This window comes from Phascolarctos cinereus, unplaced genomic scaffold (genome assembly GCF_003287225.1).
Source record: "Phascolarctos cinereus isolate Bilbo 61053 unplaced genomic scaffold, phaCin_HiC Scaffold_4;HRSCAF=312, whole genome shotgun sequence".
NCBI classification, from domain to species: domain Eukaryota; kingdom Metazoa; phylum Chordata; class Mammalia; order Diprotodontia; family Phascolarctidae; genus Phascolarctos; species Phascolarctos cinereus.
Window position 1 is genome coordinate 474,271,865 of NW_027555847.1, and position 25,003 is coordinate 474,296,867.

General features: G+C 38.3%; 1 protein-coding gene across 5 annotated transcripts in view; it reads left to right on the forward strand.

Annotated features, from left to right (window-relative positions):
- The first annotated feature begins 284 nt into the window (after window positions 1-284).
- The window catches only part of NSMAF (neutral sphingomyelinase activation associated factor), a 66,581-nt gene continuing 41,862 nt past the window's right edge, over window positions 285-25,003 (forward strand). The window contains exons 1-9 of one of the 5 annotated variants that reach the window (XM_021005903.2): window positions 285-508; window positions 16,566-16,655; window positions 19,186-19,264; window positions 19,357-19,424; window positions 19,510-19,546; window positions 22,855-22,905; window positions 24,039-24,110; window positions 24,196-24,243; window positions 24,364-24,416. In XM_021005903.2, the coding sequence (XP_020861562.2) occupies window positions 450-508; window positions 16,566-16,655; window positions 19,186-19,264; window positions 19,357-19,424; window positions 19,510-19,546; window positions 22,855-22,905; window positions 24,039-24,110; window positions 24,196-24,243; window positions 24,364-24,416 (557 nt within the window). In that variant the 5' untranslated portion in view covers window positions 285-449. The remainder of the gene's footprint in view (window positions 509-16,565; window positions 16,656-19,185; window positions 19,265-19,356; window positions 19,425-19,509; window positions 19,547-22,854; window positions 22,906-24,038; window positions 24,111-24,195; window positions 24,244-24,363; window positions 24,417-25,003) is intronic. The other 4 variants (XM_078153402.1, XM_021005900.2, XM_021005902.2 and 1 more) reach the window with 4 other exon arrangements.

Here is a 25,003-nt window from a genome sequence, read left to right on the forward strand (position 1 = left end):
AGATGACTCAGAAGGAAAGCAAGACCGGGACGTGCCCTCGACCCCTTGGAGCTCGACTTCGGCGACGACCCCCGCTCCCCAATTCCTCCCCGAGGTAAGCAGGGACAGCCTCGCGCCCTCGCTGCCTCACGCACGCGCACTAAGGGGCGCTCAAGCAGCCTCCCGCCGAGGACCCCCCCACCAGCACCGGCCGGAGCCTGGACTGAGCCGAGAGAAAAAGGGTGCCAGAGACTGCGCGTGCGGGCTGCGAGGGCGGGGCGCGAGCCAGAGCGACCCAAGGCGTCTGGGGAGAGACGAGGGGGAGGAAGCGGGGAGGGAGTTACTAGCCCCACCTTCTTCTCCCTCCCAGGGTCCGCACGCCCGCCGCGGGAGGGCGGCTTGCGGAATCTGCCTGTGCTGGGCTCCTGTCGCTCCCGGGCTCTTCGAGGGGGCCCCAAGCCCGGGGGACCATGGCTTTCATCCGCAAGAAGCAGCGGGAGCAGCAGCTGCAGCTTTACTCCAAGGAGCGGTGAGTGACCTTCCGGGGCCGAGAGTGCCGGGGGCTGGAGGCGGGGGAAGGAGGGAACCGGGCTGGAGGCCGGGTCTGGGGGCCGAGGAGGGCCCGGCGTCACCCGTGTGCCCGGCGGCCTGCACGCGGCCCCGGAACCCGGAAGAGAGACTTGGGGGGGTTGCTCTCTGGCTGCCCCCTCCCCCAGGACCGCCCTCCTTCCCCCCACCCCCGGAATCCAGCAGGCCTCGCCCGGGGGGCGGGGACAGGAGACCTCCTTCCCGCCAGGTCTGGGGGCAGCCTCTGCGCACCTGCCTCCACACCTGGAGGCCTTTCCTCCCCCCCCCCCACTAAGTGAATGATCCAGGACACACCGGGATGCCTGCGAGTGCCTGCGAGCGATTTCTTAAAAATCTGGAAATACTTGCTTCTGTGTTCAAAGCTGTCCCTTGCCCTGGGGGCAGTGCTCTTGGGAAGGGCCGGCTGTAGGGGTGTGCCCAGCAGGGGGTCCAGGGCCTCGGAGTGGGGTGGACACAGCTCCGAGTCGCCATTCTAACCGCAGAGCAGGCCCTTTAAATGTTCCAGGGTGGCGATAGGACCCTAGATTTAGAGCCAGGAGGGACCTTAGAAGTTTTCTCATCCAGTTCCCTCATTTTAGAAATGGTTCCCAGAGGGGTGAAGTGATTTGCTCCAGGATCAGAGATCAGTATGGAATTGGAACCCCAAAACCTCTGACTCCAAACCTTGCTCTCATGCAAGTCAAGCCAACAAAGCTTTATTTACAGGCTAATATGTGCCAGGCATTGTGCTAAGTGTTGGGATAACATGAAAGGCGAAAAAGCAGGAAAAAAGAAGTCTGATCAGTTAGCTCACAGTCTAATAGGGAGATAACATGGAAACAGCTGAGTACAAACAAGTTAGATCCAGGATAAATTGGAGATAATCTCATAAGTAAGGCAGCAAAATCAAGAAAGGACTGAGAGGGGCTTCTGGCAGAAAGTGAGACTTGAAAGACATTAGCTGAGACTTGAAAGAAGCTAGGGAAGGAAGAAGGTGGAACTATTAGGGATAAAATTACAGGCTTGGGGTACAGTCTGGAGTGGGGAGAAGGGGTGGTTCTGTGTTCAAGAAATAGTAAGGTCATTGTCACTGGATGGAGAATACTTTGAGGGAGTTAAGGTGTAAGAAGACAGGGAAGGTAGGAAGGATGCAGATTACGAAGGGCTTTAAAGGCCAAACGGAGTTTTTCATTTGATCCTAGAGGTAATAAGCCATTGGAGATTGAATTTCGTGATGAGTGGTCAGATTTGCACTTTATGAAAATCAGTTGATAACTGGGTGGAGAATGGACTGGAGTGGATTGAGACTTGAGGTAATGAAACTAACCAGTAGGCTTCTGCTGCAATGCTTCTGGTGTGGGTGATGAGGGGCTGTACCAGGGTGGTGGCAGTGTCAGAGGAGGAAATAGAAGTATATGAGAAATCTTGTAAAGAGAAAATCAACAGGACATGGCAACTGATTGGATATGGGGTAGGGGATGGGGTGAGAGATGGTATCTAGGTTGTGAGCCTAGAATTGTGACTAGGAGGGTGATGATGCCCTCAACAGTAATAGGAATTTAGGAAGAGGGGAGGATTTGAAGGAAAATTAATGATTTTGGAAGTTTTAGACATGTTGAATTTAAGATGTGGAATTGGCAGTTGCAAAGATGGCAGAAGAAAGATGTGAGACTGAAGGTCAGGAGAAAGCTAAAGGTTCGATAAATCTGAGAATCGTCTGCATTGAGATGATGCTTGAATCCATGGGAGCTGATGAGATCAACAAAAAAAATAGTCTAGAAGATAGAAGGTAATGATTTCAGTTTGGACATGTAGGTGCTATACACCTACATGTTGGAAATGCTGTTTGGGAATCCAAGAGGGTAGTTTGGATTGAAGGTCTAAATTTGGACAGCATCTGCATAGAAGATAGTTGAAGCTGTAGGAAAAGATGAGATCCCCAAAGAATACAGTAGAAGAGTAAAGAATGATGATAATAATAACTGGCATTTATATAGAGTTTTAAAGTTTGCAGAATTCTTTACATATATTATTGCATTTGAGAAGAGAAAGGAGTTAAAGGCAAGAGACTTTGTGGAGCCTTGTGGAACAGCCCTACATTAAGGAGTCAGGAAGAGGAGCTAAAAAAAAAAACAGGAGGAGAAATCAGAGAAGTAGAAAAATAACCAGAAGTGTATAATGTTTTGACAAACAAATGAGGCATCCAGGTCAAGGGCAGGTTCTCTCTCCTACCCCCCTCCCATCTCCCCCCCCCAACGTTGCAGATACCCAAGCACAGAACCAGTAGAGCAGGGATTTTTAACTTTGTGTGTGTGTCATGGACCCCTCAGGCAGTCTGGTAAAGCCCTTCTCAGGTGTATTAAAATATCAAAATATTAAACATGCTCCAGTTTAAGAATCCCCCTGAAACAGAGTTAGAAAGACCAAAGAGGGAAGAGAAGAAAAGGAGCAATGGTTAATTGAGGTCCCAGGAGGAGAGGTTGGCCCTGAAAAGGAAGAAAACTGTTTACTTTGAGACCAAAAGGAAGGTGAGAAGTAGTGAAGTATAGAAAGGATGCTGGACCTGGGTTTGAATCCTAAGATTTAGTTGCTGTTACCTTGGATAAGTTACTTAGCCTCTTAGTCTTAATTTCCTCGTGTAGAATGAGCATAATAGAGTTCTAGCTAACAGGGTTATTGGAAGAAAAGCATTTTTTATATTTTAAATCCCCTTAAGAATAAGAGTAAAAGCAATGTGGAGGAAGGGAGTTGAGGCATCTTATGCCAAATGACCTCAGGAAAACAAACATCTCTGTAAAATAGAAGTGGTCACACCAATTGAGAGTGAGGTTGGGAGTTGGAAATTTTTAGGGGAGTGGAAAAGATTTACAAGAATAGCTATAGGAAATCTTATCAGGGGTTGGTGAAAGATAAGTAGAAGAATTACTGAGGATCAGTGAGACCCCCTGGGTGAGGTTAAGTAACATTAGATTATTTTACTACCCTGTACCTGTAGTATGTGTGTGTGTATTTGTTTGTTTTCACTTTCTCATTCTTCTGAGGTAGAATGCAGGGCTAAGGATCTCTTTTCTTTCTGTGTTTGGAAAGTTTGCACGAAAGCAGAAAGTTCCTTACAGAAGAGAGTAGAATTACATATTATGTGCACTCTACCTCAGATATTTCATGGGAGCCTGGGACCACAAATGTCTGGCAATCCCTTTCTCCAGCAGTATCAGGTTAGGCTAAAATTAAATTGAACAACTCAGCAAAACATTTATGTGTAAATCAGTGTGCCAGGTGCTGGGAATACAAAGGAAAATAAATTGTTTATGTTCTAGCCTCTTAATGTCTTCAGAATTTCACTTTTGAGCACTTTCCTTCTGGGTTTGCTTGCCTTGGAGAAGTCTAATCCATGACATCCTTTTACCCGTACTTTCTCTGAACTCAGTTCTCTTTTTGAAACCTAATGACAATAATAATAATAATAACTGATGTTTATATCAAATGAGATCATTGTATGTGAAGTTTTTTTCCTCAGTATGTGGGACAAGTTGTGTTATCTCTGTTGTATAGATGAGGAAACTGAGGCTCAGAGATGGTAAATGATTTGCCCATGGTCGCATAGCTAGTTATTGTGCAAAATGTCTTTGACTCCAAGTCCATTTCTTACACATGTCATTATTAATGCTTTTTTGGAGCATTTGATACATTAAAAGTGTTGTGCAACTGTGCAGCCATTAATTATCACTGGCAACCTAACATCCTTATTGTTATTCTCACTTTAATGCAAAGGTTCAAATGACCCACCTGAGTCATACAGCAGTGTAGGAACAGAGACTGAGTGCTATGTCTCAGTTTTTGACCCTAATACATTTGCTTCATCTACTGATTCATTCAATTCTCAAAAAAAAATTAGTTGTTTTTAGTTCCTTCTGTTCTAGACTCTTTTTGACCTTCCTTCTGTGAAAAAAATAACTTGTTCAAATAGGGATATTTCTTGTGTGTATGTGTGTGTTTCTGTGGTGAGAGAAACCTATGCAGATTTTGCTTATTAATTTTAGGGATCAGTGTCATCATTCTTGGGAAAGGTAACAGGAAACATGAAAGAGATCATTTTACAAGATGATGCTCTTTTTGTGAGTACCAGATTAGTCTCTTGGCTGCTGCTGGCTTTCTCTGATCAGGAGAGGCCGACAAAGCTGCATTATGTTTGTGAAAGAAAAGAATAATTATAAAAGTTTTCAGAATACAGTGTGACATCTGTTCTCAATGCCGAGTTCTTAAAAGCTTTTGCCTATTCCTTTTTCTCTTCTTCACCCTAGGCACAATTAAGTGGTTTTTTGGCTTCAGGAGATTAAGCATTAGAATTTCACCTCCCATATTATTAGGAATTTTTCTTCTCTGTGATGAGATGTATAAATGGTACTCATATTGATGTAGATATTAGCAATATTAAAATTAAAATTTAATTTTAAAATATTTTAAAAGATGAAATAAAAATAGCTTTTTTAAAAAATGTATCCAAGAAAGTATTTTTAAAATTTAGGTAATTAGTTTTTATTAATCATAAAAAGATTCTGTCTTTAAATGTACTGTTGTCTCCAGGTGTAGCAGAAGGAGAAGAAAAGATTAGATCATAAATGCTCTTTCTGGCTGGGGAATTTTCCTGATTTCACTTGGAATTTGATTGCTTCATATCAGGAAAGGGCATGGTTAGAAGTTATGTATTCCTTCTTCAGCAGTAGATATTCAGTGTCAAAGAAGTGAATTTTAAAATTTGCACTGTAGTACTTTAAAATTATTTGCTATAATTTTTAATGATCTGACTTGATATTTTGGTGGTTCTCTTACTACTTTGAAAATGATAATAGCACATTTATGTGGCACTTCATAGTCTATAAAACTTTTTTGATAATGCAGATCATTCCTTCCATTGTTGCCACAATAGAAATAATAAAATATTCATATGATATTTTAACATTTGAAAATATTTTCCTCACAATAACCGTGTGAGTATAGTCCAAATACTATTTCCACTTTATAGGTGAAGAGACGGAGGCTTAGAGAGGTTAAGTGATTTGCCCAGGGTCATGCAGTGTTAGAGCCAGGGCTGCCCCAATGTTTCATTCTTTCTGTATGACTGATGTAACTCATTGTATGTCTATAATACCAGATCTTAATACCATTTAAAAATTTTTAGTTACTGTTAGTTAAACATGAAATAATTTTTGGTAACATGCTACGTAGGACCACTGTGTGTCTTTTCATTATTCTTTGGGTTAGTTATAATGTTGGTTGTCTGGAGATCCTGCATGCTATGATTGCCAACCACATACAGTTGCCAGAAGAAAATTGGTCTTAGATGGGTTTTTGTGTCAGTGAGCACTTTGAAGTATTTACATGTAATCTTTGGTTTCCCAAATGGGTTATAGCCTGATTACTCAATTCTGTACCAAGCTTATTGTTGATTTCCATTACCCATCTGAGATTAAATACTTGTTGATGGACTAACTCTGCTGAGTACCTATCCAATTCCATGTTATAATCCAGACAATATATGATTTTTTAAAAAAAATCTATTTTAAGGGCAGCTAGGTGGCTCAGTGGGTAGAGCTTTGGCCTTGGAGTCAGGAGGATATGAGTTCAAATCCAGTCTCAGACACATGACACTTACTAGCTGTGTGACCCTGGGCAAGTCACTTAACCCAATTGACTTACCAAAAAAAAATTTTAAAAATAAAAAATCTACTTTATTTTTCCATTATGGACAGTTAGCCTGACCTCTGTAGTACTTCTGTGAAGGTTATGTAATGTTCTGAGGCTCATTGTAATTGAGGGTCATTTGCAAATAGGAATATGAGGAGAACCTTACATCAGGGAAACATGACATTTTCTGTGACGTTGATAAATGCTTTAGGAGAATATTTGTCTCCCTGTTTTACACTTCCCTACCCTGTTCTTTACCTGGATCACTGAATAAAGTTATCTTCGTCACCAAATTGGTTATAGTTTTATGTACTCATGTGGCCATTTACCAAAGTTAGACCCTTTTCACGTCTTTCCTGGACTATTTCAGTAGCATCCTAATTGGTCTCTCTTCCCATGATCTCTTCCTGTTCCAATCCATCATCCACCTGGCTGCCAAATTGATATTCCTAAAGCACAAGGAACTTACCTGCTAAGAAAGCTTTATTGGCTCCCTGTTGCTACCAGGAAAATGGAAACTCCCTTTGGCATTTAAAACCTTTTGCCATCTGGCTCCAGCCTTTTTCCAGACTGATTTCACATTACTCCCCCTTATGCACATTACTTTCCATTCAAACGAGCCTACTTGCTGCTTCCCATACATTCCCTATGCATCTTGTCTTTATCTCTTATTTCCATGACTTTGCACTGGCTCCCATGCCTGGAGTGTGCTCCCTTACTTCCTCTCCTGTAGTCCTAGCACCATCCAGATTTAGCTCATGTACTCCTTGAATTTGCTTCCAGTAGTTAGATCTTCCCTTCTGCCCCCAATTAGTTTATATTTGCTCAGTGTGTATTTGGTATTTACTTATCTATATACATGTTTCTCCTGAGTAGGATTTAAGCTCCTTGAGGGCAGGGACTGTGTTTTTGTTTTTGTATCCTGGCACCAAGCACAATGCCTAGACCCTAGTAGTGGCTATGTACTTACTGAATTGAGTTCTTCAGTAGCCAGTATAGTTTGTTTTCCTTAGTTCCACCACCGATTTAGATGTGAGAATAGCTTGGCTACCTTTGTGCATTTCTCCTAGCATACCATCACAGCGTCCACATGATTTGTTACACATACCCCATATGTGAAGTCAAGCTATAGATATTTTAACAAGTCGTTCTCATGTTAATGTTCAGTTCTGGTGCAGCGGTTGAGTTCCAGCGATGCTTTTACAGCTCTGGTAACTTATAGAAATTACATCACCTCTCTGAGGCAGCGAGATGGTGTGGTGGATAGAATTAGGCCTGGAATCAACAAGACCTGAGTTCAGATGTGGGCTTAGATACTTACTAGCTAGGAGAGCTTCGACAAGTCACTTAACCTTAGTTTCCTCAACTGTAAAATGGGTATAATAATTGGACCTGCCTTGAAGAGTTATGAGGATCAGATGAGATATTTGTAAAGCATTTAGCACAATGTCTGGCCTGCAGGTGCTGTATGAATGCTTATTCCCTTCTCCTTTGAGCCAGCTAGGTTTCCTCATTTGTATGATGGGGATAATAGCATCGACATTTCTTACTTCACATGGTTGTTATGAGGATGCAAATTAAGCTCTGTGTAAACCTTGAAGTGCTAAATAAATGCCAGCTGGTTTGGAAAGCTAAGAGAGCCTTACTCTTTCATTTTGTTTCTAATAAGATTAAGTTTATGCTTCTTTCTTTAGAGCTGTTGCCATCCCTTATCAGAAATTCCTGATGATCTTCAAGTCTTTAAATGTTACCCAAGGCTTTCTAACAGCATTCAAATGCTGACTTAATAAATACAGCCTTGTGTTTATGATTCAGAACCCAGATTCAGCCTAAAGAAAATCATAACAGCCATAGCTTGCAGATGTGATAATACATGTGAAGCCTTTTGAATGTCACCCAAAGTGTCATCTGGCCAAGAATGTAGGAGCCTGACTGCCCTGAGGGTCCCGGCTGTAGGAATCATGCCTCATGTACGTGGACTTCAATTCTCACTGATGTTTCTAGTTGGAAATTTTTGATTTTGCAAATGTATTGCAGTTTTTAAAAGGATTTGCAAAATCAAATGGCAAAGAAGGGGAAATTGGGATAGGAAATATTAGGCTTGGGAGGAGGAAAACATTGTTAACATGGGGAGGACGAGTTGTTCAAGCTCATTCCCCTTCTTATCTCCCTACTTTGAATCTGTATTTTTCCTTCCCCCCCCCATAGGCAATTGGGGTTAAGTGACTTACCTAGGGTCACATAGCTAATAAGTGTTTGAGGGTCAAGATTTGAATTCAGGTCCTCCTGACTCCAGGGCTGGTGCTCTATCCACTGTACCACCCAGCTGCCCCATCCCTACCTTAAATCTGATCACCCCAGGAGAGTTGATATTTGAGGTGAAGAGTTCTGCACTATTTTGTTGTTGGAGGATTGGTGAACTGAAGAATTTTTTTTAAAAAGAAGTGTTTAGGGTTTTGTGTGTAGTGAGATATTAGTCTTTTTTTAAAAAAAAACACTTAAATTGTGAAATTAAGCAGCAAAGTGGCATAGTGAAAGAATGTTGGAGTTGGATTTAGAAAGACCTGAGTTCAAATCCTGTCTCAGATACTTTTTTACCGCCTATAATAATGATAATAGCTAGCATTTGTATAGTACTTCCTTAGCCTCAATTTCCTACAAAGTGGGGATAATAATAGTCCTTACCTTACTGGCTTGTCCAGTGATAATGCATGTATAGCATTTAGCAAATCTTTGGCTATATATATGCCAACTATTATAAATTTAAAGTGATAGTTAGATAAGCCAAAGCCTGAATGAGCCATGGCTGGGTGTAGTTCTTGGTGTGAGCATCTCCCTGAGGATGCAGTTTAATCTGGTGAAGCCTTGAGATCAAATTCTAGGTTTAAGAGAAGTAAGGACATGGTTCCAGAATAAAATCAGTGTCTTGCTTCAACTTTCTATTAGATTTTCATGGAAGTATTTGGGGAAAAATATAAATATAGGCCCCCATAGCCTGATCAAAATGGAAAAATTAAGCCGTTGTAGATAATATATGGATATAGTGCCAAGATGCATACAGTAGAGTTAGAATTGCATTGTTGTCTGTCTCCCTTATCACATTCCTGGGAAAGATAAGTCCACTGGTTCCAACTCTTACATGAAGGTACATGAGTACCTTTGTTTTTGTTTATAAAGGACTAAATTTTAGGAAAAATTTTCTGTGTTTTATCTTGCTTGGTACATGATAAATGTACCTGTCTGCTTGTATTTTCTTCATTCTGTATAAAGTAAAAGGTTATCCATATCCCATTTCCCCCTTTCTCTTTCCATACATATTGCCACAAGGAAATAGAGGCATCCATTCAGGATTTTTTTTTTCACTTGAATTTTTTTCTTTAATGTTGGGTTTTTTCAAAATAGTAAAATTGCAACTATTCAAAGTTATATTAATAGTATGCTTGATAAAATTTGAATGACAAGGTGCTCTCTCTGTTTCATTTCTTTTTAATAATGCTATGCTTAATATTATGATTTTAGGAGAGCTGGAAAGAATTACATTTATGCAGGGCTTTAAGGCTTTAAGTGCTTTCCTCCCACTCCAGCCCTCCCCTTTGGTTAGTTAATATAGGTAGTATTCTCCTTTATTTTACAGATGAAGAACCTGGGGAGGGAAACTTTTTTTTAATATGTGCAGAAGGAAGCACAGACAAGCAAGACAGTCTTGAAAGTAAAGTGGAATCATTATATGTTTTTGAAGATTCACAGTTGCATATACATTCCTCTTTTTGTGTTCTGCTGGGTATGTGAAATATTCTTTTTTGGCGTTTAAGTTGAGAATAAAAAATAATAAGAGAAATGATGATGAGGGACCTTGACTGGTGTCCAGCTCTTTTCACCATGGAAAAATTGTAAACTTTCACAAAAGTTTAAACAATAGAGACTTAGAAATACAGTAAAAGTGTATAATGTATAACCGTATCAGGTTGGGGGGATGGAAGGGAGGGAGAAAAATTTGGAACTCAAAATCTTATAAAAATTAATGTTGAAAACTATCTTTACATGGAAGTGGAAAAAATAAAATACTATTTGCATTAGAAAAAAAAAGTATACAACTGCTTTGTGACCTACCTGTGGGAAAGAGCATTGGATATAGAAGACCTAGATTTGTTCCAGTTTTGCCACTTAATAGTTATGTGACTTGTTAACTTTCTTAACTACTCTGAGCCTCAGTTTCCTCATCTGTAAAATGGACATGAGATTGTACTACGTACCTCAAAGGCACTTCTAAGGATCGAAATGAGATAATGTATGTAAAACGCTATGGAAACGTAAAATGCTGTGTAAATGTAAGCTGTTATTATCCTTGTAACATCATGTGTCTGATTATTTGGTTGTTGCTTTGAACTTAATGCAGTAATATTCCAAGCTAAAACATCAGTGATTCTAAATTATATATGAGGTACCTGCATATTAGAGCATTTTATATGGTGAATCATTTGTTTTATAAGAATTTCTCAGTCTTAAAAGTACTTGTTCAGAACATGAGTTTGTGTGTAATAGCTTTGGTTGTATTCCTGTGGAGATTTCTGTCTTCTACACGTTGGTTTAACTTTTGATCTCTACATTGAATATTCATTCACTCATTCAAGAGATATTTCCTGGGCACTGACTTTGTGTAAGATGTTACATTAGACATTGAAAGGTATGCAAAGAAGAGTAAGATAAAACATGGCTCCTGTCCTAATATAGTTGGGTAAGGGGCATGAAAATACATAAATAATTATAGCACAAGGAAATATATGATGTTAGTAAGAAGGATATAATAACTAAGTGGGAAGGTGGTGGTACAAAAACTGGTAAGTCAGGAAGAGAAACAGGTTTTATTTGGGAAGTGAGAGTTCAGTTTGAAACTTTTTAACTGCGGTTGTGGTAAAAGTGCATGATAGGTAGGTAGGCAGAAATGTGAGCCTGGAGCTCATGGAAGAGAATAGGCCTAGACTTACATCTTTTCCTTTCGATTGTTCAAGTCACTCATATTCCCAGCCTCAGTGTTATCTTTTTAGAAAGCAGGGGAAGAGGCTGCAAGAGATATTTCAGAGGTAGAATTGGTAAGGCTTGGTAGCCAACATATTCATTGTGGGAAGAGGAGTCAAAGATAGATAGCAGTATGAGGTTTTGAAATAATTGTTTGAAACTTGACTACATCTTGTTTGGAGTTGGAAGTTTGATTAAAAGTCATTTTTTTTCTTTCTTTTTTTTTTCTCTTCGAGGTAAACTCTATAACAGTTTTGTTAAATTATTGCAGCATCACAGATTTTCAGTCTAGTCAAAGCCATAGTCCTCTCTGGATGGGGCTCACCTTCATATGGAAGAAAAGCTTCCACAAACAGACTTATGGAAGCTTCTTCTGGGTCAAATAGAGAGGGCAAGGGGCAGCCTTTCCCATACTCTGCACCATGGCAGGTTGTCAGAAGGAGGAGGGCTGATGGGGATGTTTATTGTAATGTAGGGTCCAGTACAGAGCCGCAGGGAATCTTGACCACAAGTTTTTCTAGCTTCTTCCAACTCTAGTAGTACCATCAGGGACCATTATTGTTATAACAGTCTGCTCCTGGGGTAGCTTTCTCCTCAGGAAGGAAGACAAGAATAGTTTATATAAAACCTGTGGCCTTGAGGACCCATAGAGTCCAATTATCCACCAGAATAAGTTTTCTAGCTTCTTCCAACTCTAGTAGTACCAGCAAGGACCAGGATTCCCATAGTCTTAATAGAGGAAGAGCTAGGGATTTTCATACAAGGAGAGGCCTGGCCTGGCCACACTGACAGCTTGCCATTGGATTAGTTAAGTCAAAGCTGTCTCCTTTGACAGCTTTTCGTATAGATGACCCTCAGAATCTGGCACCTCCTAAAGTTACAGGGGTTATGGAGTTGACATAAAAATGGTTCCATTCTCCGTTGCTTAGGCAGTGGAGTCAGGCTTTCTCACATGATGGAAGGGTTGAGAAGAGACTTTCAGGATGAGAAACTTGAGACAAATTTCCAGTTTGTAGATTTTGCTGATGCCTCAATCCTCTTGGGCCTCAAAGTTGTTAACAGCTACTGTTGCCTGCAGAAGATGATCACAGTCACCGCAAAGATTTCTTCTGATAACTGGGCAGGCTGCTCAATCAGAACTAATCAAATGAACTGGCCATAGGTGGCTGCTGCTTAGCCTGCTAGTCTGCAGGACTCACACACCAGGCAGGCCACGGAGGCACTGGGATGTAGGGGCTGGGGCTTCGAAAGACCCACCCACAGTGAGGGGAGGGAGGAAATCAGACCCTGAAGGTCCAAGGACTGTGGGCCCAGCCTGGGAGGGCCCAAGGATGCATCTGTCTCCTGCAGCACCTCGAAAGCTTGTCAAAAGTCACTTTTTTATAAGTGGTAGCTTGCTTCCTAGATGAACTGGTGAGTGAATGAACCATACTGCTGTTATTAGCAGGCTCTCAGAATGTTTCCTTTATCTAGAAAGTTGTCTGTCTTGCAGTTGAGCAGTTTACTTTTCAAAATAGCAGTTTAATCTAGCAAACATTTATTGAATGGTTACTTTGTGCAAGTCACTGAGCTAGATGCTGGGAATAGTAACAAAATAACAATGTCCCTGTCTTTAAGTAACTTCCATTCTACTGGGCAGAATGGGAAGAGATATAACATGTATAGAACTTAATATGATCGTAGGTAGGCTGATCAGGGAAGGCTGGAGGAAGTAGCACCTGAGCTGAACCTTGAAAGAAGAAAAAGATTTTGAAAGGTAAAGATGAGAGAGTACATTCCAGGTGCAAGGAATACTCTAATTATAATAACTGAAGTTTACTACATCATCTCATTTGAGCTTCTTGAAAGACCTAGGATGGAGGTACTAGAGGCATGATCTTTCCCATTTATAAAGTCTTGAGAAACTGAGACTTAGAGACATTAAATGATTTGTTCATGATCTCACACCTAATAAATGTACAAATATACAGAGGTGGAAGATAATCATGTTGATTTCAAGACTAGACAATCCAGTTTGACTATAATGTACAGTGTGGGATAGGAGCGGAAATAAAAGCTAAACGATAGATTGGAGTAAAATTGTAGAGGATCTTAAACTTCAGTTTCAGGAGTTTGTGCTTTATCCTAGAGGCAACAGGAAGCCACTGATAGTTTTTGGAGATGGAATAGAGAATAGAGAGAGTCTCTCCTTGGTTTTTGGAGATGGAATAGAGGATAGAGAGAGTCTGTCCCTGGAAGACCAGGAATTAGTATGCTCATTACGGTAATCCAGGGAAGTGGCAATGAAAGGTAGAGTAGGGTGGTGGCAGTGTAAATGGAGTGAAAGGGACAGTCAGGAGATTCTATGGAGGTAGAATCCAGATTTGGCAACTGATTGGAGATGTGGTAGTTAAAGGAGAGGGAAGTGTCAATGATTGCATCAAATGAATTCTTAATAGACTGGGGAAATATTAATTACTTTAATTAAAATAGGGGAGTCTCAAGGAGGGGAAGGATTAAGGAGGACAAGATAGATTTGGTAGGGAGTAAAGGATAAAGGAAAATGACAGGGTGGTGTCTTTGACAGAAATGGGGAGGTTTGGAAGAGAGAAAGGTTGAGACACATTGCTTTAGACACATTGAATTTGATATGTCTGCTCAATATCCAGTATAAAATATCCTATAGGCAATTGATGATGTGTGACTGAAGCTGAGAGAAAAACTGGGGCTAGTTATAAAGATCTAGGAATTGTAGAAGTGATAGTTAAACCTATGTGGACTGTTGAGGTTACTGAGAGAGAGGTTTAGAAGAAAACTGAAGGGCCTGATCCAAATACATGGGAAATATCCATTGTTAGGGGGCTTAACATGGATGACAAACCACAGAGGAGACTGAGAGGGAGCAGTTGGACAGGTAGAAGACTAATTAAGAAAGAGCAGTGTCATGAAATCCCAGAGAGGAGAAAGTATCTAGGAGAAAGCCTAGTCGACATGTCAAGTGTCAGGAGGAACGGACATGATTAGGACTGAGAAAAGACCATTGGATTTGTCAATTGAGGGGATGTTGGTAATTTTGGAAAGGATATTTTCAATTGAGTGAAGTCCAGATGGTGAAGGCTGAGGAGTAAATGAGAAGAGAGGAAGTGCAGGCAGTGAGTATATTTTTCAGGGAGTTTGGCTGAGACAAGAAAGAGAGACAATAAGTAGCTTAAGGGAAGGTTTGGTGTACTCAAGGCTTTGTAAGGGTGGGGGAAACGTAGATATTTTTAAAGGAAGTAAGGAAGGAACCAGTTGATAAGAAGAGGTTGGAGGTGAGGAGGAGGAAATGAGGAAGAAATCTTCTGGAGAAGACGAGAGTAGGTGAGATCTAGTGTTTGTGTAGAAGGGTTTTGTCTAAGTACACAAAAGGAGGAAAGTGTGGGAAATAACCTCAAGGAGTTTTGAGATAAAGAGATCTTGTATAGTGGCCTCAATTTTTTGAATAACTAAGAGGCAAGGTCCTCACGTAGAGGAGGTTTAAGGGGGCATTGCAGGTTTGAGTAAGGCAGATGTTTGGAATAGTTTCTGAGGGAACAGCATTGGTAGAAGTTCCTTACCCAGAGTTCCCTACACCAATGACATCACAGGTCCAGTCCCTTTCCTTTACTTAAGATTGGAGTAATTATGCACAGGTGTTAATTTTAATAATTATACCTTACATTTACATACTGTTTTAAAGGATGCAAAGTGCTTCATATACATTATCTCATTCAAGCTTCACAGCTCCCATTTTAAGTAGGTATTACAGGCATTATTATCCATCCCTTTTATAGATGAGGAAACTGAGGCTCTGAGAGCTTGGCCTGTGTTCACACAGCTATTAATTGTCAGAGATGAATATGATATCAGGTCTTCCTTACTCCAAATCTATCACTGTAGCTACTATATCCTGCTGCTTAAATTTTAACTCATCAAAGTTGACTTTTAATAAAAAATACAGAACAGTGAGTAACCTAGATCTTTTTAAAAAATTTGATTTTGAAACAAATTTCATGTTTATGATCAGTACAAGGAAAATCTCTTTATAATGAAGATTTCCTAAACCCAGCTAATGGAATACCCATTTTTAGCACTATCCAAATTCTGGTACAACAGAGTGTAGACATTCCAGATGCTAGTGTTTACTCATTATGCCACATAAAAACTGATAACAAAATTTGCATTTCCCAGGTACACAGATTACATGCTAGAAAAAGCGAGTTTAGGATTTAAAATTTGCTGCGTGATCTGCATGTGCTGTGGCAACCCTTGAAAGCTTACAGTCAGTATATTGTTGTTGCTACTTAGGTTGGGAGGAAGAAGGGAATTGGGGATACAGTGGAGGTGACCTTGTTCTGATTGAGTGTGGATAAGTTGTATTGGGATCCTACCAGTTGGTAGATATAGCCTTCTTGGTATGCCTTAATGAAAAGGAAGCTGGTCTGGGAGATATCCCTGAATTACATAGTCAAGTTGTAGTTGACTTAAATGTGATTCCAAAAAATTCTGGTGAGAAAGACCTGAGCATTACTTGTATATCTAAATTTTGTAGCTCCCTAGAAACTATCCCAATGCTCTGAAGAGAACTGGTGATAAATTATTATTTGTGTATTGTATTCCTTTTCTTTATTGTAACCTTTTCCCCCAGGCCTGTATTACTGTACTTGATTTTTTTTTAACCCAAGTGCAGCATGAGCAAAGGCATGAAAGATGTAATGAACATGGGAGTTTCCAGGGGTCAGTGAAGGGACCAGTGAAATCACCAGCCTCGCTGGAATAGATTATACATGTTGTAGTTAAGAGGAGAAATAAAGAAAACGTTGGGCTTTTGGGAGAGAGTCTGAGTTTTGTCCTCAACCTCTCCCTGCCTTTGATAGGGCAAATTTTAAAAGTCAAATGTATTATAGAATGTTTTCCTCTGAATATTTTAGTAATCTGGAGTTTTTTTTTCATTGGCTATGTTGTTATGTAGAAAACTGTTATTTTAAAATTTTGTTGTCTGGACAAATAGCACACTTAAAACATATCCTGATATTAATGGGTATTACTTTTAGAAATGATACCTACAGCCAAGTCCTGATTAATGCAAGTAATGCAGCCCCTGAAGTGGTTGCATATATTCATATTCACACTACTCAGAGTCATAATGTAAGATAAGGCAATTGTTTCCAACCCAATGGAAAAAAATACAGTGCAGATTTGAAGAATGCGAACATTTCAGGGGATTCATTATTCACACTAATTGGGTCCCAGTTTTCCTTCTGCCTTTTAAAGCCCCAAGCTTTTTCTACCATTTTACCTTCTTTCTTTTTAAATTTCAGGTTTTCCTTGTTGCTGCTTAACTTGGAGGAGTATTACTTTGAACAGCACACAGCTAATCATATTTTCTGTGAGGGCCGCCAAAATGAAAGGTAGGGGAATAATTTCAAACAGAAATGTGCTTAACAAATATTTCCAGCTTGACAGATGATTTAGTGAAAATAAAGTTTGTCCTTAGCACAATTCAAAGTTGTGGTGTCCTGTTATTTAGAAAATAACTTATTTAGAAAAAAATGAGGAAGTTTGGTACATCGTTGTTGAGGCCCAAGAATACTTGCTGTGCCGTAAATACTATTCAGCCATTAAGTATTTTTGCCTTGTAATAGGTCTGGAGTAAATCACCTGGGGAAGGATTTGATTAGAAATGCATCTTTCATGTTCTGTATGTCAGTTTCTCTTATTCACCTCTCCTTGATTTGGACAACAGTACTATTTAAAGTAACTGTCCACAAGTACTCTCTACAAGAGTAGAAGTAGCTACAACAGGACACTTTCAAGATGAGTATGTTGCCATCTGAACTAGAAACAGTTTCATTTCTGTGTATTTTAATACTGCTTAACTTTCCTCCATTTTGCTGTAAAAATACAATCTTATTTCCTTTGATATATACCCTTATCATAGCTTTTTAAGGATGTGATGAAATAAAACAATAAAGCACCAATTTGGGATTAGCTGAGGTAAAAATTCTGATCAAGATGTCTACAGTTTCCCTTGGGCAGATTACTTTAACAATTGCAGGGCCACTTAGGGACTTGGATGATAATTTGGATGTGGTGAAATAGTAATTTTCATGAGTGTTTCGTTTCTCGGCCCCAAGGTTCTACAAAAAAGGTAATTTTTTTTGGTTTCAATACATGCTAAAGTAACAATGACCTTCCTGTTTGTCTGTTTGCTGTATATGGTCAAGTCAGATTGAACCTTCAGAGAAGCCCCTGAGTGTTTAGCTTCTGATGGTGGTGGGTTTCCAGCCTTACCCTGGTTCAGACCAGCCTTGCCTGTGGGAGGGAAACATACCAAACATTCACTGACAATGAATAGGCTCACATGAAGAGGTTTAAGCATTTCTTGGAAGCTGGCCCTATTTTTGTATTTGATATATTCATGGAGACCGTGTCTTAAAGCACACTACCATAAAGTGAAATTCAGTCTGTGCATGTTATGCATTTTTATTTGCATGTGCTTTTATCCTGCTCTGTTAAGATAACTTGTAGAAACTGTCCAGTGATAAGGTAAAGATGCCAAGAAAAAGATGGAGTTCAGACAACCTGAGTTGGAGGTTTGTTTGATTCTAGAAATAAGAGGGATACTATAAATTCATATTGCTATCATAGTTCAGACCAAGTTTCTTTACAGTTTTTCCATCAAGAATTAAGTATAAAATTTTGAGCAGTGATAGGGTGAAACCAATTCAGGAGAGGATGGAAATGATTCCAAAATTGCTGAATCTGTGGATAACAGTAGACAAGTTGCTTGTCCTAACCCCTTATAATAATTATACCTAAGTACCTGAGTGGATTTGTAATCTGTAGTCTTAATGATGTAAAGATTCCCTCCATTAAGGCAGATCTGGGCCAATCCAGACCTTCTATTCTTTGCTTTTCTATTGCATATTCTCTTAGATGCTGCAAAGGCATCTCATCGATTCTGCATGCTGGAGACCTTCTTCTAAGATAAAGACCTGGAAGTCTTTTTACTTGTTATGGGTACCTGTTGACATCGACAGTCTTTGTTATCTTTCACTTTCACTCTTTTTCGTATCATGCATTTTTCAGGTGGTCATTGGAAATAGGTGGCAGCCTGTTTGCACCCACTACACTTCTCTCTATGGGGTTCCAAGCTTTGTAACCATATATCATCACTAGGAGAAGATAGTTGCAAATTACATACAAAAAAAATTCTTCTTGAATTCCTTCTTAACATTAAGCTCTTAAAATGTCCCTTGAATCCCTCCACACCAAAATATCACATCCACACAGAAGTAGGTTTTGGTATATTCTAATTTGAAACAGTTGGCTCACCACCTGCTTTCTCATTTAGTTTTCTATGTAGGGAATTTTTTTTTTATCTAGCACATATATTAGAAATGAAGAACTGAGGGCTCTTTAACATAATCACTTTTTGGATATTTCAAATGTGAAAAAACGGAAATGCCAGCTAAATTTAGAAAAGATAATGAGATTATAAAAAAGAAAATTCCAAAACCTATTGAGGAAGAAAAATTAATTTTAAAATCTTATACTTGAAACTTTGTGTGTAATTTCTTTTCATTAGTAATATACTAAAGATGTTCTAGTTGTGAGGCAGCTAGGTGACACGGTGTATAGAGCACTGGGCCAGGACTCAGGAAGAGTCATTTCCCTGAGTTCGAATTTGACCCTGGGCAAGTCACTTAACCCTGTTTGCCTCAGTTTCATCATCTTTGAAATAACTGGAGAAGAAAATGGCAAACTACTCCAATATCTTTGCTAAGAAAACCCCCCAAGCAGGGTCATGAAGAGTTGTTCACAACTGAAAAATGACTAAACAACAACAAAATTCTAGTCAAGGCCTTAAATGTATTAAAATATATAATATTTTCATAACAAATAATGTTCAAACAATTCTTCTTTTTCATTCCATAGGAAAACCCGGGGATCATTAAAAATCTGTTCAAAATCAGTGATTTTTGAACCTGATGAGACGTTTCAACCCATCGTTAAGGTAAAGACTTAAAAACTTTGCAATTACCATATTAGATTTTTTTGTGAATAACTTTTCTGTATTTCTTATAAAATTTTCCCTATTTTCTGTAGATTCCTTTGAGAGACTGTATAAAAATAGAAAAGCAAGGAGACAATGGAGCGAACAGCCTCTTTGCAAAGTATGTTACTATTGGATCACTAGATGTTTGATTCAGCATTCTTTAAAGTATTGAGTGTGCTAAGTATCTTTTATCTATATTTTAGGACTCGACAGGGAAGGATTTCTCTTGTTTTCAGCCAGGTAAGAAATGTATTTAAAATTTTTTTTTAATCCCTAACCTAAAGGCTGTAGGTCAGTACCATTGGAATAGATATAATTGAGAGGCAGCATGGCTTAATGATTAGAGTTCTGGACTAGGAATGAGGAAAACCTAGATTTCAGTTCTGCCTCAGTTATCTATTAATTCAGTTTCCTCATCTGTAAAATGGGGATAATAAATACTCCTTCAAGGTTGTTGTGAAGCTCAAATGACATTAGTGTATTCTAAGTGATTAGGAAATCTTAAAGTCCTATAAATGCCAGTTTTTATTGTTATGCAAAAATGTACATGTCTTTTCAATTTATATTTGAGAAGGATATAGAACCAATTATGAGAAGTTGCAGTCAGTCATAGACACTTAGATTTGGAAGAAATCATCTTAGATGATTAAAGGTCATCTAATCCAATCTGTAGCTGAAGTATGTCTTTTCTATAACATCCCTGACAGGTAACCATCCAACTCAATAAATATTTATATAATGCTTTAGTGTGTACAAGATTTTATGGCCTTGGAATTTCTGGTGAAAGGATTGGGGGCTTAACTTTCCTTTAGATCACTTTTTCCTAGTTACTTTGAGATTGAGAGGCAAGGGTTTTTTTCTCTGTTGCCTGGAAGGCTTGAGCCAGATAGAATATAACCTGAATCAGTTTTGGGATCACATCAGCCATTAAGGGTACTCCTCAGCATGTGTGACCTTAAAAAGAAATTTACATATATGCTATGTGCTTTTGTCATAAATTCCACCCATAGACTTAACTACTTTCTGATTTATCCAACTTTTTAACCGGATTATAATCATCTTCCCCAAGATGGAATTCAGCCAGTTCAACTGCTTAGTTCCCTACATTAATGTGTGGACCTATGCATGTAAAGAAATCCCAACAGATGAAATACTCTTCCTCCAATCCTCATTATTACTCTGTCTATTTAGTAGGCTAGGGATTCCATCATGATTTCAGTAGGCCATTCTCCTGAGGGAAATTATGTTGTTCATACTTTAAATTCAAAGTTAGAGGAATTTAAAATTAGGCAGAAGTTCACAGGGTCATTCAGATATTTCATTGTTCTAAATTGGCCTCTAAGGAAAAACATGTGAACTGTCTTGTTACTTTTAAAAAGAAATCTCTCGCACTGTGCCTTTCTCTAACAAGTAACAGTTCAGTAAGGCAACCTTGACCTTGAAGGCTCTAATAATTGCTTGATTTAAAATTTTAGTTCATTCAAAAGGGAAGAGGTTTTTTAAGAAGCATAGTTTATGTAGAGTAAATTACTTACTAGATGGAAATCTTTTTATTCTAGGTTCATAGTAATTCAGCGCTTTAAGAATCTCTGATTTCATCAGTGGTCATTTTCATTATTGAAACAGTTCACAGCGCCATATATGCCTCTCATATACAATCTTCATGAGCTTCTATTGCCAAAAATAGTCATCATGTGATGGCTAGACTTCTAGTGATGAACCTCTCTCAATTAGATGCACTGGTCCTTGACAGATGTGTGGTCTATCTTGGATCCTGTATTTGAAGCCTTTCCAGTTTGATGTAGGACCTGTAGTATTTTATACTTAACAGAACTAACCCTAAAGAATCCAGATTTACTTCCACATGACCTTGAAATATCATAGTAGGACTTCAGTGAGGGAGAGGAGGGAAAGCTTAGAAATAAAAATAAGCTAACTACCCTTAATGATTTGAGAGTGGGGTTTTACTCTAGAACTTCTCTACAAAATTAGACTAACACCAAAGTCAGCCTTCAGACCCCAGACTGCCTCTAAAATGCTAGTTTGAGGTATCTGGATGAGATAGACGAAATAAATTTCAAATTCCTTTCTGGTACCTAACATAATTTTACCTCCCCGTTCTCTACAAGCTTTTATCTAGGAGATAAAATAAAAGTTTTTGAAAGGCTAATATACATTTAAAATAAATATTTGAAGAATGAATGACTATAATAATTTTATACAGCACTGCTATTGGCAATCTTAGAGATTCAAATGAATCTGTCGATCTCATCTATATGGGTTAGGACTAGAAACAGAATTAGGTTTAGAAACAGAATTAAGGTTAAGGTTAGAGTTGGTAAGGGAATCCCATCCATGACTTCCTATCCTATGAAAGTCTCGTCTCTATCCTCCCATAAGTTTCACCATTTAGGGCCTTCCTTGCTTTCTTCTAACATCACAAGGGTTAGATGTTAAGTGATCCTTCCAGAGTCACACAACCAGTACATGTCAGAGGTGGGATGCCAATCTTTCTGACTCCCAACATACTTCTGTATCTATTATGTCATGGTTTCTTCTCAGTCTTAATTTGTCAGAATACATGGAATAAAGCAAAAGTCACTACACAGTTGAAAAAAACAGCATAACACTATTTCCATTCATGCCTGGTAAACTGTGAAATACTATATATACCTGAGTGGTTATTATGATTTGTGTTTCTTTTCTGTTTGTTGGGTGACTTCCTCCTGTTTTGTAAGGAACTGAAACTTAGGTTAGTCCTTTTTTTCTACTTACAGAAAGAGGAAATAACTTCATCTCCTTGGGCTTCAATTTCATAGGCTCATAGTTTTGGAGCTGGAAGGGATCTCAGGGGCCATCTAGTCCAGCTCTCTCCTCTTGCAGATGAGGAAAATGAGACATAAAGAGGTTAAATGATTTGCCCAGGGTCAAACAGCTCCCAAGTGTCAGAGGTGGCCCTTGAACCAAGATCTGTCTGACTCTTAAGTCTAACTTAAGTCTCTAGCAACTAATGAGGAGGCTAGATTATATGATTTCTAAGATCCCTTTCAGCTCTAATAGTATATTACCCCAAGATTTCCTTGGTTACTTTTATATATGATTACATGCAATTAAAGTATCTGAATATTTTAGTAATCTGGAGTTTCTTTGTTTAGTAGTCTATGTTATTTTGTAGAAAACTGTTTTTGAAAAATGTGTCTTAACAGTTAGCACACTTTAAACCTATTCTAATATTAATGCATATTAATTTTAGAAATGATAGCTACGACCGCGTTCTAAAGAAGCTCCTGAAGTGGTTGTATGTGTTCATATTCATCCTAGTCAGAGTAAATATGTAAAATTTGGCAATTGTTTCCAGCCCAATAGAAATAATGCATTGCACATCTGAAGAATGCAGCTGTGGGGATTCATTAATCACACTGATTGGGACCTACCTGTATGTCAAAAGTGATTTTAAAATCCAATTATTCATCCCCTAACTGTAGCAATTTCTTACATTGGAGAAGTTGGGGTCAGACATTTTCCAACTATTCATTTGTCCCTTTTAGGTGTATTTCATTAAAGAACATAACATTGTAGCACCATATAAAATTGAAAGGGTAAGTAAACTTTTATTTGCAGCTCTTTATAGTGGTCTTTAAGGAATAAAATGTAATAACTATATTGAAGTCTTCAGTAAAATATAATACAGGGATAGCTATAAAAGCTTACTTGCCAGTTATTTATAACAAGACTGCAGAAGGGGAAAGTCTGCATCAGTGAAATAGAAGCATGTTTATCTTTTTTTTAAAAAAGGCAACAGCTTGAATGACAAGATTAGACAAATGAATGCTGTTATAAATATTTCCTTGTTTTCTCATTAGTTGCTGAGAACGTAATGTAAAACATGCCGAATTTTACTTATATAGCACTATTGTCACAAAATGCAAAGGCAAGTCTATTCTGTTTTCATCCTTTCAAGAAATTTGCCCTTGGCTGTGACTACTGTTCTTAGGGTCTCACAAAGAAAGACTCATCAGTTACCTGTAGACAAGGCATTTAAGTGGTCTGTGCTTCACTCAGCTCTCTTGCTTTGGCTAGGTAAAATTAAAAGGGAGAATACATACCAGAAGGTAAAGGCTTCTGAGGGCAGTATATACAGCAAAAGCCTTACTTCCCATCATATTGGGGAAGTGCAAAGTTCTCATTAGTCAGAAAATCCACAAACCCCAATGGATTCTTGTTGCCCCAGGTAACCCCTGCCCCCATTCTTCTGCTTGCCTTACATCCCAAGAACCAATTTTTACCCAGTTCTCAATCTACACCCTGACTGTAAATTACAAGTCCTTTATAGAATTAGGAGGGAAAGCAGAAGCCGAGATAAAGAGGAGATAATTTGAGCAAAGATATGATACTTCATGTTTATTACAAATTTTCGGAGTCTAAAAATGATGTCAAACACAAAGCTAGACTACATTAAAAGTAAAACTTAGCTGGCATGAGCTTGATACTGATACTTGTTTTGGCTTTTACGATACATCAGAATTATTTCAACTTGAAGGAGCACCTAGAATTTGTTAGATTCATAAGTGTCCTCTGTGAGTTCCCTTTTGCCATTTTGTTGCCATTATTTTTCAATATTTACTTCATATTATAATTTCCTTTAATAGGTGGATTTAATACCCACTGTGTTCAATGTTATCCTGCATTTTTTCTCTTTTTGGTGCTTTTTTTGTATCCCCATTTTTGTTAGGGCAAAATGCAGTATGTCTTTGAGTTGGATATAGCAGGAAAAGTAGAAGATGTTGTAGAAACTCTCCTTCAGGTAAGCTTTTAAAGAAACATCTAAGTGTTTTCGAAGGCAAATAAACACAGTTATAAAACCAATTGCCTATTCTATGATGTTTTAGCTTCACAGAGCATCTTGCCTTGATAAACTAGGAGATCAAACTGCCATGGTAAGATTTCCCAAAGATTTTAATTGTAATAATTATAATCATCATTATTTTGGTATTTAAATGTAACTATAATTCAAACCTTTATTTTAAATATTATAAATGGTTTTATGTTCTTAACAGATAACAGCTATTTTGCAATCACGTTTGGCTAGAACATCGTTTGATAAAAACAGGTAGGTTTATTTTTCCTTTAAATTTTTCTTGTTTTTATTTAATGAGCTGATAATTTTCATATGTCCACATTACTTGAATATTTCATAGTTTCTTGCAGATATTCAAAGTATATTTGGGTAAGCAGATTGCTTTGAGAAGAATAGATTCCATTTTAGAAGGGAAAAGAAATAATTTAAGAAGGATTAGCTTCTTTTGACCTACTTAGAATGCATTCTTTTTCTACACAGTGATTTAGACTTGAATTTTCAGCTTAAGTGTGACACTAATTTTAAAGAGTTTAATTATAAAAGTCTTAGCATATTCAGTCATCAAAATGCTATATTGATAAATTTCTTTGAAAATTTATATAGTGTAAAATGAACACTGAGGTTCCTGAAGGGGAAAAAAAATCTACATCTAAATTTAGGGAACACATTTTATTTTTAGTGATATTCTTATTGATTATCTTATTTTCATTGATTTTTTTTTTTGCTTTTATATCATCTTCATTTTTGAATATGTTCCTTTTTTTTCCTACCTGGCAAGGCTTCCCAAAAACAACAATAGTAATAAAAAAATGATAGAAAAAAGCAGTTCAGCAAAACCA